This window comes from Dryobates pubescens, chromosome 16, assembly GCF_014839835.1.
Source record: "Dryobates pubescens isolate bDryPub1 chromosome 16, bDryPub1.pri, whole genome shotgun sequence".
Classification (NCBI taxonomy): domain Eukaryota; kingdom Metazoa; phylum Chordata; class Aves; order Piciformes; family Picidae; genus Dryobates; species Dryobates pubescens.
Window position 1 is genome coordinate 18046536 of NC_071627.1, and position 18449 is coordinate 18064984.

At 55.5% G+C, this 18449-nt stretch overlaps 1 protein-coding gene across 2 annotated transcripts; it reads left to right on the plus strand.

The window, feature by feature from the left end:
- Window positions 1–836: 836 nt before the first annotated feature.
- Window positions 837–16984, plus strand: GRK6 (G protein-coupled receptor kinase 6). 2 transcript variants are annotated; one of them, XM_054168351.1, is made up of 16 exons: window positions 837–968; window positions 4367–4462; window positions 7367–7479; window positions 7805–7882; window positions 8153–8253; window positions 9467–9559; window positions 9860–9923; window positions 11089–11229; window positions 11918–12108; window positions 12863–12900; window positions 13027–13116; window positions 13208–13416; window positions 13694–13831; window positions 14081–14218; window positions 14371–14505; window positions 16033–16984. In XM_054168351.1, exons 1-16 carry the CDS (start codon window positions 917–919, stop codon window positions 16081–16083), a joined length of 1728 nt encoding a protein of 575 aa, XP_054024326.1. In that variant the 5' UTR covers window positions 837–916; the 3' UTR covers window positions 16084–16984. The 2 variants fall into 2 exon arrangements, with proteins under 2 accessions (XP_054024326.1, XP_054024327.1); XM_054168352.1 differs by lacking the exon at window positions 16033–16984 and adding an exon at window positions 15280–15575.
- Window positions 16985–18449: the final 1465 nt, after the last annotated feature.

Consider the following 18449-nt stretch of genomic DNA (forward strand, 5'->3'; position numbering starts at 1 on the left):
AAAAACCCAAGAGGAGCTTAAAAGCTTAAATACCAGAAGAGCACATGAGCAGCCATTGAAGCCAGCTCCAGCAAGGCGGGGCTGCCAGCACACATCCCCCACCACCGAAAGCACTAGAGAATGAGGAAACCCTAAACCTCCATAGCAGCCATGACCGCAGAGGCTGAACACAGCGCTGGAGCTTGCACCATCTGCCCTGCAACACAAGGATTGACCAATACTGGATATGCAGGTGCCTGGAAGACTTTATTGAGGGCAGGCTCACAAAGTGGCAGGCTGCAGAGAGAAAGGTCCCCACGGCACCTGACTGCTTTTGACAGCAGAGCAGGACACCGAACGCACCCGCAGCCGAACGAGCCCACCAGAAACAGAAGAGCACGCCCCCAATGGCCTTATAAAGAGCCGATCGGGCCCACCCCCTGAAGAACGACCATATCACGACCCACTCTACAGCAGAGTGGCAGCTTCAAACCCAATCAAATGCCGGGGAAGGAGGGTCTCTCCCTGTGGTGGGCGCGGTTGACGCTCCCCCAATCCGTTCCCGGAGCGGCGACTGCGCTCTCTGAGTGACACCTCATTCTCCAATCAGCACCTGCCCCCTCTTCCCGACAGGGCTTCGCCAATGGCACCCCAGTGACGCGCGCTTCTCTATCCCCTCCCCGCCCTCTCACACCGCCGCCCGCCGTGAGGCCAACGGAGGGCAGCACCGCCACGGAGGGGGAGAGGCTTCCCTGGGAGGCTGGGCCAATGAGAGCACGGCGCGGGAGGAGCGTGGCCAGGCATTGGCGGGCTGCACGCGGGTGGGCGGGGCGCGGCTCGGCGGCAGCGGCGGCGGGGGGAGGCAGCGGCGGGACGCGGGCCGAGCGAAGGGGAGCGGCGCGAAGCCGGGCGGGAGGCAGCGGCGCCCCCCGGGCCCATGGAGCTGGAGAACATCGTCGCCAACACCGTACTCCTCAAGGCCCGCGAAGGTGAGCGGCGGCGACGCCTCCGGGCGGACACCAGTGCTCGGAGCAGAGAGGGGAGGCGACAGGCCCGTGGCGGTGGTGGGGCAGGCGGGCCCGGGGCAGCCCGGCTCCGGAGCAAGCCTAGTGGCCGGAAGGTGCCGGCCAGTCGCTGGCTTGACCTGTGAGGCTGCTGGGTCTCTTCCTAGAGCGGTGTCCGCTTCCCGGGGTTGCGGCTGGGCCGGCTGCAAGCTTTGGCAGTCCTTTTCCCCGGGACCCGGCTCCGGGCCGCTCGTCCTGGGTGGTCGGGGCCATGGCTCGGGGAAGGTAATGGTGCAGGTTGGGCACAGGCTTTAAATGAAGCCCTGGCGCTGGGCACTGCCCCGGGAGCTGGGGGCTGCTCGCCGGTCCGTGTAGCGTTTGCTCCGGGGGTTTTGAGCTCTCCCGGGGTGGCCTTTCTGTCTCTCCGTATGGAAACCACCGCCAGCCTCCCGCCGGTGCAGGCAGCTGCCAGCCTTACCCTTTCCAGAGACTGCTCACACGCCTCTGGTCGAGGGGAAATGGCAGCTGGAGAAGAAAGTTGACTTCAGGCTTGTGAGCTGCTGCTTGCCACACAAGGGCCGGTACCGAAACTGCAGCGGTGAGCTCCACCCCTCCGCCACCTTCACTCCGTATCGGCCTCTGGTCCGATCAGTGCCAGGAGCTTTGCTGTGGGGTCACAGCCTCCTGCTGCTCCAGGGTCAGGACTGAATCCCAGGGCCTGCGTGCGGGATGCAGCCAGCCAGCAGTGGGGCTGGCCGAAAGGACTGGGGAGCTGCGCTGAGAGACGCCTCGGTATGGTGTAAGGAGAGCTGGGAAGCCTGTCACACAGGAGCCTGGTGGTGTGCAGAGAGGCTCAGATTCAGCCAGGCATCGGGGAGTTCATTAGATCACACAAAGTGGTGGGGAAGTACAGCCCCTTCTGGCCCATGTTGTGCAGCTGGCCAGAGCAAGTCATTCTGGAGCCTGAGGGGCCCATTGAAATCCAGTTAGAAGGCTCCAGAGATTAGATTTGTGGGAGCAAAGAGCAACAAAATTAAATTTACATGGGCAGAAATATGTTTGAGCTGCTTGAAATCGGGCTTAGTGTAGACACTTCAAGGTACAGTGGCCATGGTAGGCCATGACATTATGGTTCATAATAGCAAGGTTTGTATCAAAACCAAATCCAGACAAAACCAGTGGTGTTCATGACCTTTAGATATGAGGCCCTGCTTTACACAGAGTGAGTGACCAGGAGACTGCCTTCTGTTATGCCTACAGCAGAGTGGAGTTTTGTTGCTGATGCAGAACAAGGATGGCTGCTGCAGTGCTTCCCAGCGCTCCTCCAGTGCCTCACCGCTGGCAAGCGTTGTGCAGCTTGGTTACAGACAGATGTGATGCACTGGCACACTCATGCTGGACAGTTTCTGGCCTGCAAGAGCCACAGGTGGCTGTGCTGTCCATCTATGGCTCTCCCACCCATGGCTGGGTGGCCACAGTGGATGCTGGGGCGAGCTCTGGTAGTCTGTGTGACAGGACAGAGCCACTTTGCTGGCTGGGTTTGGCAGCACCCCATGCTTTGTCCTAGCTCAGCTTTTTCTGGGAGCCTCTTGGTCTGCTGTGGGAGTGCAGGGCTGAGATCAGCCTGGGCATGCTGGGGTAGCTGCTGACAGCCATCTTCAGCTGCTTCTGTAAGATGACCGTGCCTTGTATTTCCTTCAAACTCTTAGGAGGTGTTGGCTCATGGAAGGTGAGGGATCCATCCTCTGTTGTCCTCCTTGCCTGTTGGCCTCTGGGAGAGGGACAACAAACCAGCTTATAGCTGCCACCAAGGCCTGAAGTTCCCAAATGCTGAGGTCTGAGTGGGGGGGTCCAATCCTTTGCTCCATGCCCCAAATGGGGGTACAGGGAGATTGGTGTGCAGGAGACAGGTTCTGTGCTGGGCTGTTTGCTGCAGTGCTGTGGGGGGGGGGGGGGGAACTGTGAAGGGCACTGGAGCCTCCCTTCAAAGCAAATAACTCAAGGAAATGAAAGCTGTGGTCCTCATCCTCTGGGTGCTGTGTGGCACAGCTCTGCCTTTGCTTGAATACCCTTTGGGTGAAGATAGCTCATCCTTCCATGCCCTCACTTAGTTGCCCCTGTCCATTTCATTGCCACCAGCCATGGCTGACAAGAAGGTGTCTGTGCTGCTGGTTTCTTCCACCCCTGCTTACCCTTGAGTCACTTCCTTCCTGAGTTTGTACAATCATGCAGCCCAGCTGCTGGTGCAGGGCATATGTAGTGCAGTGACCCAGAGTGTGCCAGGGACTCAGATCTGGGTTTAGCCCCTGGGTGATGGCCCCATCCCACCTGCTTGTCCAGCCAAGGCCTCCTGCAGTGTGGGAAGCTGGATGCCCAGGAGCTGTGTCTAGGATTGGGGGCCGAATTGCATCCCTAGTGGAGGAAAGTGTTATGAAAGTGTTTCTCAAGAGCTGATAAATTATATTCACCCACCCTGATTTCAGAAAGCTGTGCCTTTGGCCCAACTTTTCCACTCTTTCCTAAGGGAGGTGGAAGATTGTGTGTGTTGGCACTGGGCAAGGGAAGGCAATCCCTGGAGGTTGGCTGACCCCAGCACTCTGAGTATTTCAGTATTTAGTGCTTGCTGTGATGTAAATTTTTTGGTCTATCTAGATACTTTCCCACCCTGTCTTACAGTGCTGGGCACTTACTCCAGCAACTGAAGCTGGAATACTATCAAGTTTGGGGATCTTGTTTTGCTGATGCAGGCTTATCTCTAGAGAAAGGTGGGAGTGTCACCACTTCACAGGTGGGAAATTAAAGCGATGAGCCCCGGGCAATGCAATGAGTTGTCTGTGAAGCTGGGATTTGAGCAGGAATTCCTGTCTCCCAGCTTCATGTCCTCCCCCTGAGAGCCCCTCCCTGAAGTAAGCAATCAGTCTGGAATGAGTAGGTGGCATGAACATCATTACTACAGCAGGAAGAGCTTCACACAGAAGGACTGGCCTGAAGAGGTGATTAGTTATGCAGAGGTCCTGAGGACAAGCTCGGGAGCCAAGAACTCTTGCCCAGGCAGAGTAACCTGTGGCTTTAGGCACTCCTGCCTTGATTCTTCCACCTTAAATACAACTTAACCAGGATGTCCAAGTGGAAGGTCATCATCTTCTTGGTTGGGACTTTGTTCAGCAGCTGGAGTGGTCTGTCTGCTTCCTCTGCCAATCAGGCTCTAACACTTGTTCCACCAGCCATGAGATGGTGGTACCACTTTGGTCTCATTTTCCTTGCCTGGACTTGCTTGAGTAAATGGTCCGAGTGTGTCTCCTCTCTCAGCTCCTGGCAAGTGTAGGCTGCAGTGTGATGTCCTCACTTTGTAACTCATGGTACCAGTGTTGTGTGGTCTACAGGTGGTGGTGGAAACCGAAAAGGCAAGAGTAAGAAATGGCGCCAGATGCTTCAGTTCCCCCACATCAGCCTCTGTGAGGATCTTCGACAAACCCTTGGTAAGATGTGGCACCTAGCAGGAGCTGAGTGGGGCCAGTGGGTGGGCATGTGTGGGACTTGTGCACCCAGAACAGTCATGTGAGGGTCAGGGATGTGTAATGGGGCATGTGTCAGCCAAAGCCCATCCAGGATCACCTGGGCCTTGGGATGCAGGGAAGAAATGCTGGGCAGGTAAGGCACAACTGTGTGACACTCACCAGATAATGCCTGTTGATGTACCCACACATCTTCCAGACTAGGATGAGCTTCAGTAGAGATAGCCACCTTCTTTGTGCAAACAGACCTGCTCAGTGCTGCAGAGTTTTGGAGCATTGCTCTGGGGTGCCCTTGCATAAACAATATTCTCTGGGATTCAGCCCTGCTCTGCAGACCTTGGCTGCTTCTAACACTAATGCAGCAGCTTTTCCTGAGCAAAACTGCCTTCCTGCTGTGTGGCTCAGGTGAGAGTTGTACAGTTGGGCAGGGCTTGGCCTGTCATTTTAATACTGTACTTTGTACTCTTCATGGCTTGAACGTTGTTTGTGCAGCAGGCTTGGTCCTGAGGTCATCTATAACTACCTGAAAGGAGGTTGTAGTGAGGTGGGTATTGGTCTCTTTGCCTGAGCAACAAATGATAGGACAAAAGGATATCGCCTGAAGTTGTGCCAGGGAAGGTTTAGATTGGCCTCTAGGAAAAACTTCTTGGCTAAAGGAGTTGTTAAGCACTGGAACAAGCTGCCCAGGAAAGTGGTGGAGTCACCACCCCTGGAGGTGTTTTAAAGACACGTAAATGTGGTGCTGAGGGACAGGGTTTAGTGGTGGACTCAGCAGTGTTTGGTTCACAGTTGGACTTGATAACCTTAAAGGTCTTTTCCAAAATAAACAATTCTGTGAGTCTATGATTTTATCATGTGAGATTGTTTTGGGACATGAAGGGTGGGAATGCTTTGCTTCCTGGGAAGGGAAAAGCTACTTTAAGTTGTCATTCTGGATTCAGCTGCAAGCTGGAGAGTGGCACAGCGCTGGCCTTGTTTCTGAGCAGGTGTCGCTGGGCTGAGTGGTTTGGGGAGATTTCTGCTGCTCCAGTCCCCAGTTCCACCCTGCCCAGGTTTTCCAGTTCCCAGTCTCCAAAGGGAGGATGGTCTCCCTTTGAAGACACATGAGACTGTAGCACTTGGAACAACTCAACCTTCATTATCCACACTGTAACCTCCAAGTGCACAGCAGCCCAGTTCTGCTGCTGTGCCCACTGTGCACCACCTCCCAGGGCCTGCTTCACAGCTAAGTGTAGTCACTCGGGGACTCTGCTTTTGATTTTGCTGCAGGCTGTCTCTCTGGAGCAAGTTCTAAGCACTGCACCCAGCTCTGGCCTGGGCTCTCCTTGCAGCTCCCATCTTGGCCATCCCAGCCATTAGCTGCTTCTCTTGAGAGTTTTCCCTCAGCTGATGCCTGTAATCTGCCTGCCGCTGCCCTTCCTGTGGGTGTCACATGTTTTCCAGCACTGAATCCACCTTTGCTGTGCTGTCTGTTTGCTGGTGATGAGTGTTGGTGGTCTGTCTTTACAGTCCCACTGTCTGGGACAGTGATCTTGTGAAGCTTTAGGTGGTAAATCCCTCCCAGTGGCTTGCTGTCACCGGCCATATCCCCAGTTCTCCTGGGGAAGGCATGTGCAAAGTGCTTCTGACTCGGGTGGAAGCCACCTCTCTTGGTTTCTCTGTGGAAGATATGCCCCCATTCCTTGGGCTTGGGTCACTCTTTGGCTGCAGTGGTTTCTTTTCCTTTCACAGCCTGCTAGAAAAACATGTATTTCCCATTCCAGAGGCTTGGCAGGCCCACGAGTTTGGTGGGCTGGTTGCCCACTGCAGAATTAAGCTCTTTGTGTGCCCTGGCTATTGGGAGCAACCTTGTGTGAGCCAGGGCAGTGGTGAGGGCAGCCGAAACCTTCTGATCTTGCTGGCAGCAAACTCTTGTCTTCCCCAGCTGAAGGGAACTCCTTCCCCTGCAGATAGAAGGAAACCGGCCAGGCAGCCTCCTCCCCCACCACAGCCGGGCTCTGCACTCTCCTGCACCCTCAGGAAGCCACAGTTTCCTCGGGAGAAGCTGCTGCATGGGGAGGGGAAGGATGGCAGTACCCAGCACCAAGGAGTGCTCAAGGTCCCTGGCGTGCTGGCGGACATCTGCACCTCAGGCAGCCCTCGGTGGCGATGGCTGGAGCAGAAATGAGTTCTGGCCCATGATCAGACAACATCTGAGTGAAAGGGGAGGAAAAAAAGCAAAAACCTGGAAGTGCCCTGTGTAGTCAAAGGGGTTTGTGCCTGGCCTCTCAGACTTCAGAGAGGGGTAGGAGAAATCAGCAGGCAAGCTGAGCTCCGGAGGGCTGTAGGATTTGCTGCACAGTGAGTGTCTGGCACATGGGGTTGGGGAGAACTAATTGCTATGTGCAGCACTAACAGGACATCTGTGGAAATGGTGCTTGCCATTATGATGCTGCTGCTTCCAGCCAGGCCTTTGAGAATATGAGTGGTTTGTAAGAGTCATCAGAGCAACTCTTGGCCTGGAAGATCTGCCTGGAAATAAGCTTGATATGTTCCTTGTGTGTTTGGAGTAGTCACTCAGTCTCAGTGGAGAGAGGATGGAGGAGAAAGCCTCTAGGCAAGCAGGAGACACAAAGGTCCCTTGCTAGAAACAAGAGGGGCAGGCTGTGCAGAGTCTTTCAGGGAAGATCTTCTGTAGGGGAACATAAAAGCTCCGTCATGCCTCTTGTCCCCATGGGGTCAATGTCATTGTCCTGGGAGTCTCGGAGCGGTGGGACCGCGAGATAGCTGACAAATCACAAGCCTCTCCACTCCTGCCTGTGGGCTGGGCAGTGGGCTGTGGCTGCTGCTTTGAGGGCTGGCAGTGAGTGTCCCTCTCCACTTCTGCAGAGCGGGACTACTACAGCCTGTGTGAGAAGCAGCCCATTGGGCACATGCTGTTCCGGCAGTTCTGCGAGACACGGCCTGAGCTGTCACGCTGCGTCAAGTTCCTGGATGCTGTGGTAAGAGCAAAGCCTCTTGGGCTCCACTGGGGGAAGCAGGGATGTTCTTGGCACCCTGAGCACAAAACTGGTTGGCCCTGGATGTTGCCAGATACTTCTGGTCACGTAGGGTTTCCCTGAAAGAAAGGAAAAAGAAGCAGCAAGAATTGCAGTTTCTCCAAGATGGGGCTGGGCCTTTGCTCAGGGAGCTGTTTGCTGGAGATCTGGTTTTCCAGGAAAACAGAGGAGAGCTTGGGCAGAGGGTGTTGCAGCTCTGCAGCTGTTGCCCAGTAGCAAGGCTCAGTTCCTGGCTGAACCTGCTTCTCATGCTGTTTGCTCTCTGCAGGCAGGGTATGAAGTGGCTCCAGATGAGAAGCGGAAAGAATGTGGGCAGCACCTGATTGAAAAGTACTTGAAGCCAAATGTGAGTAAGAGGTTGTGCTTGCTGCCTGCAAAGGCAGAGCAGTTGGAAAGCTGACATCTGTCATTACCCATGTCCTGCCACAGCGAAAGTGCTGGGCAAGACAGAGAGGGCAGAGTACAGAGCCACCCACCACCTCACGTGCAATTGTGCTGCTTTTCCCACTGGCTGTAAAGCAGATGGTCATCTATGTGCTATTCCTGTGGGCTTCTCCTTCCTGGGAGTACCCTTGGACTCTGCTCCCTATGTCTGATTCTGTCTATTTGTCCCCAGAGTGAGGACCATGTGCCTGAAGTCCCCTCACAGCTGGTGGATGCCTGTTGTGAGAGACTGGAGCAGGAACCTTCCAAGGAGCTCTTCAAGGAATCCACTAAGTAAGTTGGAAGGCTGGGGCCAGCCTTCAGGTTATGCAGCAGCATGGGGTAAATGCTGCCACGAATTTGCCTTGTCCCACATGGTTCCTTCCTCCAGGAGAATGAGGGCTGGTGCTAAGGCTGGGGCCTGGGGAGTTTTGGGCTAGAGACTTGCAGCACAGCTACAGAAAAGCAAATGCGAGGAGCTGCTCTGGGCTCTGTCACTCCTCTCACTGTGCCATGGATCTGAGTTGCCATGTGGGAAGACCCCATTTCAGCAAGCCTCAGCATCTGACTGTGCTGTTCCCAGTCTTGTGCTTGGATCTGCTAGGCACCCACAGAGCAGACCTGACAGCTGGAGTCTTGATGCCAGCAGTCCTCTCCTAGGTTACGCTGGCTGTTGCTGCAGAGGTCTAAGGTCACTTCTCTTCCCATTGCAGAAGCAGTGGCTGAGGTCCTGGCTCTGGGTACAAAGCAGAAGCTGTTAGGCAAAGCAGGCTTACAGCCTCCACCCCTCCCTGAACAGTAGCTGGAGCAAGTTGCTTCATCGGGCACAGGGCTGTGGCAATGGGTTTGCTGCAGCCTTCTGGGGAGCGTTAGCTCTGTGTGTGGTAACTGCTGTCACTGAATGCAGAGCCTCTGGGCTGGGCCCTGCCTGCTCTTGGCAAGCTCTGAAAGGGGAAGAGCCCATCCGCTCCTCCTTGATGCATGTCTCTAGTCTAGACACTGTCTAAGGCTCTCTACTCTGTAGGGCAGCCCTGGCCCTGGGTCTCCAAGGCAGTTAGCTCTCTCGAGCCAGATCCCCTGTGGCCTTTTGTGCTGGATACTCATTGGAAGCTGAACAGCTCAGTGCCTGGTGCTGAACATTGCTAGCAGCTCTCAGCAGCTGATTGCAGCCTTGAGCATGCACTTGCCCCTGTGAGCAGAGGGACAGTTGCCCAGAGTCCTGTTGTCCCCCTCTGTCCCACAGCCTGGGCTGGTGCTGAGAAGCAGCAGTTAGCAGTGGTTGCAGGGTGCTGTGCTCATCACAGCAGTACCTCCAATGCACCTTCCTTTTGCTTCAGGGTTAGCATGGGGGGAGGTTTTCTGGGCCAGGTCTTTGTGGATGATTCAGCACCAGGCTAGGTGAGGGGATGGCTCTCAGGGCTGCTCACCTCCTCTTTCCTTGGACCACCAGCTTCTTCCACAGCTGTCCCCAGCTCTGAGGATCCTTGCTGGCTCTGCTCTCTCCTAGGCTTATCCACGACTACCTGAGTGTGGCTCCCTTTGCTGACTACCTCGACAGCTTGTACTTCAACCGCTTCCTGCAGTGGAAGTGGCTGGAACGGTAATGCTCCCTGGCACCCTGGGGAGACCTGCACCTTGCTCACATGGGGGAAGCCTGAGGAGTCCCTCAGGCTCCTTCCCATGATGGGCCCTGGCCTTTGTCTGCTCATGTTCTCCTTAAAGACCCTTTATTAGCCCATCAGCAGCCCCAGCCTCACTTGCTTTACAGGGAAACAGGGTCTGCTTGAGCCTGGGATTTAAGGGTGAGCCACAATCTCAGGCCATGGCATGGGGGTGGTGTGGATTTCAGCACCTCCTCTCTCCCTGCTCCCATCTCACTCCAGTTTCCTTCCCCTCACAGGCAGCCAGTGACCAAAAACACTTTCCGCCAGTATCGCGTGCTCGGCAAGGGCGGTTTTGGGGAGGTGAGTGACCATCTCTGTGCTCAGGGCACCAGGCAGTCACCACTGCCTGCTGCCAGATGCAGACCTGGGTTGGCTGTCAGGGTGCCACAAGCTGCTCCAGCACCTGGAGGCAAGTGCTGGTGACTGGAGGGCAATGGGGACTCTGCACTGCACACTGCTGTGCTCTGGGCCACGTGTGATCTGTCAGTTCCCACCTGAGGGGCAGGATTTCCCCTCTTGCCAGGCACTGAAGGTGTGGGAAGTGTTGCACAGGGTAGGTAGCAGTGCCCTGTGGTGCGTCCCGCTGCCTGGGCAGAGAGCCAGGTCTGTTCCCCAGGTCTTGGCCAGAGAAACTGCACTCCTGAAAACTGTCGCTGTCAGGCTTCCTTCTGTTTCTGGAGCAGCCTTCTGTCTTCTCAGGCACCAGCCATGGTGCTGCTGTAGGTGGCAGGGGCTTCACAGGCCTCTGCTGCTTATCTGTGACATCTGGAGATATCACTGCTCCTTGTGTCCTTGGTTTGACAACAGGCTTCTCGCTGACCTCAGAGTGAGATGGCACAAGGACATCTCTATCTTACCACGTCTGAGAGCAGAACCTAGACCCCCACTGTGATGGATTGAAGCTTCCCCCCAACATTAACTTTGCCAGAGCAACTCAGTTAGAAGCAAATGAAGCTGTCTTTACAAGCAAAATTACACTCTACAATGGAATGCAAGGAATATGTACAAATATACAGTATTTACAGATACTTGCAATTAATGAACAGCACAAGGACCCCCCCTGGCCAAGGACCAGGGGAAGCTACTAGCTTCTCCCTCCTTGCCTCCCCCTTGCCCCACTATACAAAAGGGACAACAGAAAGGAACAGAGAAGTTAGACTTAGCCAAGGCCAGCCAAAAGCACATTATTTCTCCCAGGTGAAGCAAAACCAGCCAGAGATCAGAGGAGAAGAGAAGAAGGGAGGAATTGTTATGGTACAACTCCTCTCATTCTAGATATTTCCCCAATGGATGTGTTTGGATTAATCTTTCTGTTTTCCTTCTTGCACCCAATAGTGATTGATTTCTATTTTTCTGCTTTTCTGCTCAAAGATCTGTAACTGAATTTTGAAGGCATAGCCTAAAACCACCACAGCCACCCTGGAAACAGCAGTGGGAGGGTACTGAGCCTTGTCCCCTCTTCCAGGTTTGTGCCTGCCAAGTGCGTGCCACGGGGAAGATGTATGCCTGCAAGAAGCTGGAGAAGAAGAGGGTCAAAAAGCGGAAGGGAGAGGCCATGGCCCTGAATGAGAAGCAGATCCTGGAAAAAGTGAACAGTAGGTTTGTAGTAAGTACATAGGAATTGCTCTCACTTTGCTGCAGTTGATTCTTCCTCCAACCAGCTGGCCTGGCACCTGTATGCTCCTCACCTGTTGTGGAGAGACAGGAAGAGGTCCCGCCCATTGGGGTAGAATCCTGGTGGCTGCAAATCTCCCCCAAAGCTGGGGTCAGGCAGGACCTCCTGCTGCCTCACAAGATGACCTAAATGTCCCCAAAGTCAGACCCAAACAGCCATCTGGTCTCACAGGCACCTTATAATAACCTCTGGGACAGAAGAAAGCAGTGAGAACTGTCTCTCCGGACAGCCATGTAGGCAGAAGCCTAGCCCTGAGCTGTGATGAGGAGCTCTCTCGCTGGCCACACAGAGATGTGGACAGACTCAAGCCTCCATTTGTTGGAGATTCATCTCATGCCACCCTGGGGTTGCTGTCGGATGCTGTTTGCCCTTGGAGGGGAGCAGTTGTGACGCCCAGAAATAGTGTCCTCCCTTCCTGAGGAAAGCTGGGGGCGTGCTGGGACTGCTGGTCACTTCCATGTCCTCCCTGGGTTTGCAGTTTCCCTTGTATCTTCTCTGCTGGCAAGGGCCCAGTTCTGCTGCCCATGGGTGGCTGCTTGGATGATGGTGCCCATCAGAGTGTGTGCACCTCCCTTTTCCAAGCTGTGTCTTCTAACAGCCTTTCTGCCCTGAATTGCAGGTGAGCTTAGCCTATGCATATGAAACTAAAGATGCTCTCTGCCTAGTGCTGACCCTCATGAATGGAGGGGACCTCAAGTTCCATATCTACCACATGGGAGAGGCTGGCTTTGAGGAGCCCCGGGCAGCATTTTATGCTGCTGAGATCTGCTGTGGCCTGGAGGACTTGCACCAGGAGAGGATAGTGTACAGGTGCGCACCGCCCGCTCCCTGCGGGGAAGCCTTCTGTGGGCTGCAGAAGCAAGAGGGTTCCGACTGTTCTTACTCGGCCACCTGGCTCTGCCTGCTCAGGAAAATAAGCTCAGGCTTGAAAGCAGCACAGAGCTGGGTGAGAGGGGATCAGGAACAGAAAGCCAATCTCGTGGGAGAGACCAGAGAGCTTAGCTTGGCTTCCTCGTGCTGGTAAATGATCATGGCCAAGAACAGGATGTGATCATGCTGTGAATGCCTCAGGGCAGGCACTTGGGTGCTTAACTTCCCAGGCACTACTGACACCAGAACAAAGAAGGGTAGGCTGCCCCCATAGCTCCAGACAGAGCTGGGCAGGAGAGAGAACACTGTATGACTGTGTGATGGGGTTGGGGATAGCATAGCTAATCACGGGCTGGAAAGTCCCTCCTAGTGATTCCCTGGGACAGAGTAAGCAGGAGATTACTCTCCTCCATCTCTCTTACACGGCCTGCCCCATAGTGAGCTCTGCACCTGCAAAGAGGGAATCAGCCACAGGCTCACTGCTTCCTTGCTGAGGGCTGAAAATTTGTCATAACCTGCTTCTCTGCCTGGGAGAGAAATGCTTGCAGGGCTGACTCCAGGGCAGGGAGCAAAGGGAAGGTTATCTCTGTGCCTGAGGCATCCTTCTGCTGTTTATCTGTGAGTTCTTGAGATGTTCCTTGTGTCCTCTGCTTTGACAACAGGCTCCTTGTTAATCAAGTCTCTTCCTTCCTAGGGACCTGAAGCCAGAGAACATATTGCTGGACGACCATGGTGAGTGCAGGCCAACAAAAGCCCTGGGCCTGGGTCTTTCTCTCTTCCTGTGCTTGAAACAGGACTGCTCTGTGTTCTTGGCAGCTTCAGATGTTGTCCCCTGATCTTGTCTCCTCCTCTGTGCAGGTCACATCCGTATCTCAGACCTGGGGCTAGCTGTGCATGTGCCAGAGGGCCAAACAATCAAGGGCCGGGTGGGGACAGTTGGCTACATGGGTAAGTGGCCCTGGTTTAATCAGAAGGCGGTCTCTGGCTGCACGTGTGTTCTCCCTGCGCTCACACGTCCCTCACCCTTGCTGCCATGTAGCTCCAGAGGTGGTGAAGAACGAGCGTTACACCTTCAGCCCAGACTGGTGGGCTCTGGGCTGCCTGGTGTATGAGATGATCGAGGGGCAGTCGCCCTTCCAGCAGCGCAAGAAGAAGATCAAGCGGGAGGAGGTGGAGCGGTTGGTGAAGGAAGTGCAGGAGGAGTACTCGGAGAAGTTCTCGCCCTGTGCCCGCTCCCTCTGCACCATGGTATGAGTGTGTGTCCTTGTCCCTTCCCTCCCACCACTCCTTTGCACACAGCAGGAGAGTATCAGGCCTGGTCCTTGTAGAGGTGCTGGTGGCAGACAGGTTCTCTCGTTCTGGCTCTGATAAGACCACGCAAGAGGGTCTAAAGGGTCTTTATTCCCAGCTGCTTAGCAGGCCTGTGCTGTCCCTAGAGTCATACTGCAGGAGCCTAGCTGACCTCAGGGCTGCTCCTGCCTGAAGCACCCTCCAAGCTGGGGCACTCGTTTCCTTTGTGTTGCAGCTTCTGTGCAAAGACCCTCTGGAGCGCCTGGGGTGCCGAGGAGCTGGGGCCAAGGAAGTGAAGGAACACCCTCTCTTCAAGCACCTCAATTTCAGGAGGCTGGAAGCAGGCATGCTGGACCCCCCATTCAAGCCAGATGTAAGTGTCTGTCTGTACTTTCACCTCTTCAGTCGTTGTTTCTGCCATGAGAAGCAGGAGCCCTGCAGGGGCTCACCTGAGGAGATGGCACCCATTCTCTTCCCTCATGTCTCTTGAGTCTGGCAAGGCTTGAGAGAAAAGGGCTCATGCAAGCTCTGGGCTGCTGGGAGAGGAAGACTGGCCATGGCTGGTTGAAGTTGGGGCATCTTAATGGACGCCTGGCATTAGAGCCATCTTTGTGCTGTTTAGCCCCAGGCCATCTACTGCAAGGATGTTCTGGACATTGAGCAGTTCTCCACAGTGAAAGGGGTGGAGCTGGAGCCCACAGACAATGACTTCTACCAGAAGTTTGCTACAGGAAGTGTGTCCATTCCTTGGCAGAATGAGGTGAGTTTGCAGGGCAGGTGTTTGCTCCTGTTTGTGCCCACCTCATAGTGGGCAGCATGCTGCAGGGTCTGTGCTGTCTGGCACTCTTGCTCTGGGCTGGTCCCCTTTTGCTTTGTGTGGCAGTTGCTGCAGCCATCTTCATCTTCTTCCAGATGATTGAGACTGAGTGTTTTAAGGAGCTGAATGTCTTTAGCACAGATGGCACAGTGCCCCCAGACTTGGACTGGAAAGGGCAGCCTTCTCCACAGCCCAAAAAAGGCTTACTCCAGCGCTTATTCAGCAGACAGGTAAGAGTGCCCAGTGGTTTTTCCCCTGCAAGTTCTTCAGCAGCACCAAGCACACTCCTGTCTGTGCCAGCCAGATCTGGCAGGGAGATGACCATGACAGGGCAGCAGGCAAAGTCTCCCCATGTGCTCAGTGGCCAGATCCCAGGGCTCTCAGGAGAATGCATGCAAGGCTGCAGAGAGCCAGCCCTTACCTGGCTGGCACTCCTCATGCTGGTAGAGTTGAGGGGGCTGTTCTGATTGTAGTCACACAGGGAGAGGGATGTTGATGAAGGCACTGAAATAGCAAGTCTGCTCCTTTCCCACGTGAATACTACCATCCCTGAAGAAGACCTTGCTCTTGGAATGGGCTCATGGGCTCCCCAGAGCATTTCTGCCAGGCAGAGAGAGCAGTGCTTTCGAGGGATGAGGAGAACAGAAACATCTTGCAGCTGCTGCAGGCTTGCTTGCCTGCCTGTCTCCTCTGCCCAGAACAGTCTGCCTTCTTTCTAGGGCTGGCAAAGTTTGGGCTGCTGCCTTTCAACAGCTGTCTGCAGCTGTGGGACTCAAGCGTGGTTGGCTCTGGACCCATTCTCAGCCATCCAGTGCTGACTCCTGCTTCCCTGATGAGCTCTCAGTTGTGTATCCCTGTGCAGGGGGCTGCCCTAGCCAGAGCTACCTCTGGGCTGAAATGTCCAGCCCTTCTTGAAGCAGGGAGAACCTGCCTTAAGGCAGAGGATGGGCAGCTGCCTGTAGCAGGGGCTGAGCTGTGATTTGCCACATGTTTTCTCTTTCCAGAGGTGAGCAGTCTCTCCCCAGCTGCTCTGCTCAGGGAAATACCTGGTGGCCCGTGGACATGGCAAGATCTGGGAAAGAGGAGTGTTATCCTTCAGTGCCTATCCCCTTACCCCAGCAGAGCACAAAGCTGCTGCTTGTTCTAACTACCCCCTGAGCCACTAATCCTGTTTCCGTGCTCTTGCTGCCTTTGTCGGGGAGGCCTTGTCCTCAGCTTGAGCCAAAGCTGCCCCTGTACCACTGCTGCTGGGAGCTGTGCTCCCAGGGGCTGTGGGAAGTTTCCTTCACTCCTCTCTTTGGATGTCTGGGATACACCGAAGGGGTTGAGAAGCCATGAAGGGTTTGGCATTGCTCTGTGCTTAGACTCCATTCCAACAAAAAGGGCTTCAGCTGCTTCTGCACCTGTCCAAGCCCTCAGCAGAGCAGATCATCTGTGCTGGCACTGAGCTGTCTCCCTGGTGGCTTTAGTCCACAGAGCCCATCTTCATCCCAGCTTCTGACCTAGTCAGCTGCGTGCTCAACAGTCTGCCTGCCAGGAGCTGAACCCCCCGATGCAGCTTGACTGTTTCTCTGCAGGCTTGGGGCCCCCTCCAGCCCCCTTGCCTCCATGCAGCTCTTCAGCATGCAGGCTGGGGGGACCTAGCCTGGCCCTCTCTTGTCAGAGGGCAGCTGCAGGCTGGGTTGTGTGACCATGCTCACCCTCTGCTTGCTGTGCTCCTCTCTCCCTCCTCCTTCTCCTTGCCTTTCTGACTTCAGGACTGTTGTGGAAACTGCAGCGACAGCGAGGAAGAGCCCACCCGGCTGTAGAGCACAGCTTGTTCTCCAGCCCTTGGGACCCCCTTGCCTCTCCAGGTGCCCAGCAGAACAGCCCAGCCTGTGAAGGACAAGGTGGCAGCGGCCCCGCAAGGTGGATTTGTTTACAGCTCTACACGTCCATGTTTGAAGACTGTGAGGATGGCTCCAGGGCTGGTGGCAGCACACAGCTTGGGCCGAGGTGCCTCTGACTGCAGGCAGGCCCTCGTCCCCAAAACAGACCTGGACGCTTCTGAATTTGCCACTTGGAGTCGTACTGCTGCAGTCCACCAGCTGTTGCTCCCCTCCTGAGCCCAGGGTGGGAGGGAGGGATTGCACCAGTGTGGGCTGAGGCCAGACTGGAGCAGCTCTGCTGACACATTCCATGGTGCCAAAGTGGCACTGCAGGTCTGGTGTGTATTTATATGTTGGTCTGTACATATCACATGTCAGTTTTTAATCTATAGGTTGGGGCCTGCACTGCCCCCACCCTGTCACAGGCACAAATGTCCTCCTATGGGGAGAGTGACTGTCCCAGTTTTGTACCAGGGAGTCGTGGGCAGAGGCCGCCTGTGCCTTCAGGTGCCTAAAGCATCTTTCCTGGACCCTTCTGGCCGTGCTGAGTCGTCCCTGGCTCCATTGGAGTCCTTTGCTCAGCCCCCAGGCACAGGAAACTGTGTTCCAAAGCGTCTGCTATTGCATCCCGGCAGCAGGCCGTCACTGCCTTGTCTTCACTTCCCTGTCTGCCGGAGCCTGCTTCCTCCTGCCTTGTCTCACACATGCTGCCAGCTCTGGGGAGTCAGCCGTGGCCCCCCCCATCTCTAGACCAACAGCAGGTAGCCTGTGCCCCAGCAAGACACAGCTGCTCCCACAGCCCCTCCTCATAAGTTACCTGCTACTGGGTCTAAAGGCTTGGTCTGATTCCCAGCGTGAAGCAGGATGGCCCCAGTGCAATTCCACCAGCTCTGGGCCAGTTATCTATGTGTGCTGGGAGTGCTGCAGTCCCCGGGCCATGATGTTGGAGGAGCAGACACATAAGAGACCCCGCTTTCAGGAGGCAAAGCTGTGGTAAACAGAGTGCCCCTTGCCAGGGTCACACTGTGAGCTGTGGCCCAAGAGTAAGCAGGGCTGGGACTAGGCTGCCATACTGGCTTTATGTGCATCCCCAAGGATCCTGGGGAGCCAGCACAGCTCTTGTGCCCAAGGGCAGGGCAAGAGTGAAGGGGCTGTAGCCTAGCATGTCCCTGTGGGGAGCAGTGCGGAGCTCATGCCACCTTCTTGTCCTGTCCCCTTTTGTGCACACTCGTGCCAACTGTGTCTCTTCTCTGTGTGTGTGCACATGTGTGCAGCATGCTGCCTTGTGCTCATTCTGAGCCAGGCCCCCCGGGGGGGCTAAGCACCTACTTGGACCTGTGGTATCATTCGCTTGCCTTGCACTAAAGTTGGAGAGTATTTAAGTTTTTAACCTTTTGTTAAGTGTACAATTGGCTGTGCCTTGCATTGTCATTGTGTCAAGGGAGGCTCACACCAGGTCACACAGGGTTGGGGGCTGTAAGGAGGAGTGGAGCAGAGTGGCCCATTCCTGGCCTGCCATGGGCTCTGTTGGTGCACCTGTCTTGCAAGGAAGTGATGGAGCTGAGCCCTGGGAATCTCAAGTGGCCTTCAGTGGCTTCTGCTGGGGGGGTTTGGGTCAGTGCAGGGTACATGATGGGTAAAAGGCCTTGTGCCATTTGGGTGCTCATCTGTCCTTGGCTCAGCCCCTTTTGGCTGTCATGAATGTGCTGTGGGGCTGAGGGGTAGGGTCCTCCTCCCCAGGCTTTGTGCATTGGTAGCTGGGGGGGAAATGTGCAGAGGAAGACCTTGTGCCTGCATGGAGCTCTGCCTTCACCTGAGGGACAGCTGCTGCAAGCAGGTGCAGGGCTTGAGCAGTGTTAAGATCATGACAGTCACCCGGGGGAGGCTGGTCAGGGTGGGTGCAGGGTGGGATTGGGGTCCAGGGCTAGTGGCAGCCTTGTGTGCAGTGCTGGGGGGGCTGCACACAGCTGCACAGGGATGAGAATAGCAAGTGCGGCTGGGTAGCTAGGGAACAGTTGCTATGGGAGCAGGCCGAGGAGGAGTTCTCGCACTCGGAGGGGGCATCTTGGGGTAAAATCCAGGAATTTTCTGCAGCCATGGAGAGAAGGAAGGCAGGCAGGGTGGGAGGATGGGGACTGCCTGGAACTGCTGCTCCCACCACTGTAGCCTGCCAGCACTGCCTGGGATGTGGCACCCCAGCACCGAGGTCCTGAGGTCACTAGCATGTTGGTGTCTTTCGCACAGTCACTGTGGCTCTTGTGGATAGGGCTGCAGTGTGGGCAGCCCTTGGCTGGGCATGGAAGGGG

Coding starts and splice junctions, on each gene's coding strand:
- GRK6 (XM_054168351.1), top strand. CDS start 917: ATGGAGCTGGAGAACATCGTCGCCAACACCGTACTCCTCAAGGCCCGC. Junction 7,480..7,804: donor TCAAGTTCCTGGATGCTGTG/GTAAGAGCAAAG, acceptor TGCTCTCTGCAG/GCAGGGTATGAAGTGGCTCC. Junction 13,832..14,080: donor ACCCCCCATTCAAGCCAGAT/GTAAGTGTCTGT, acceptor TGTGCTGTTTAG/CCCCAGGCCATCTACTGCAA.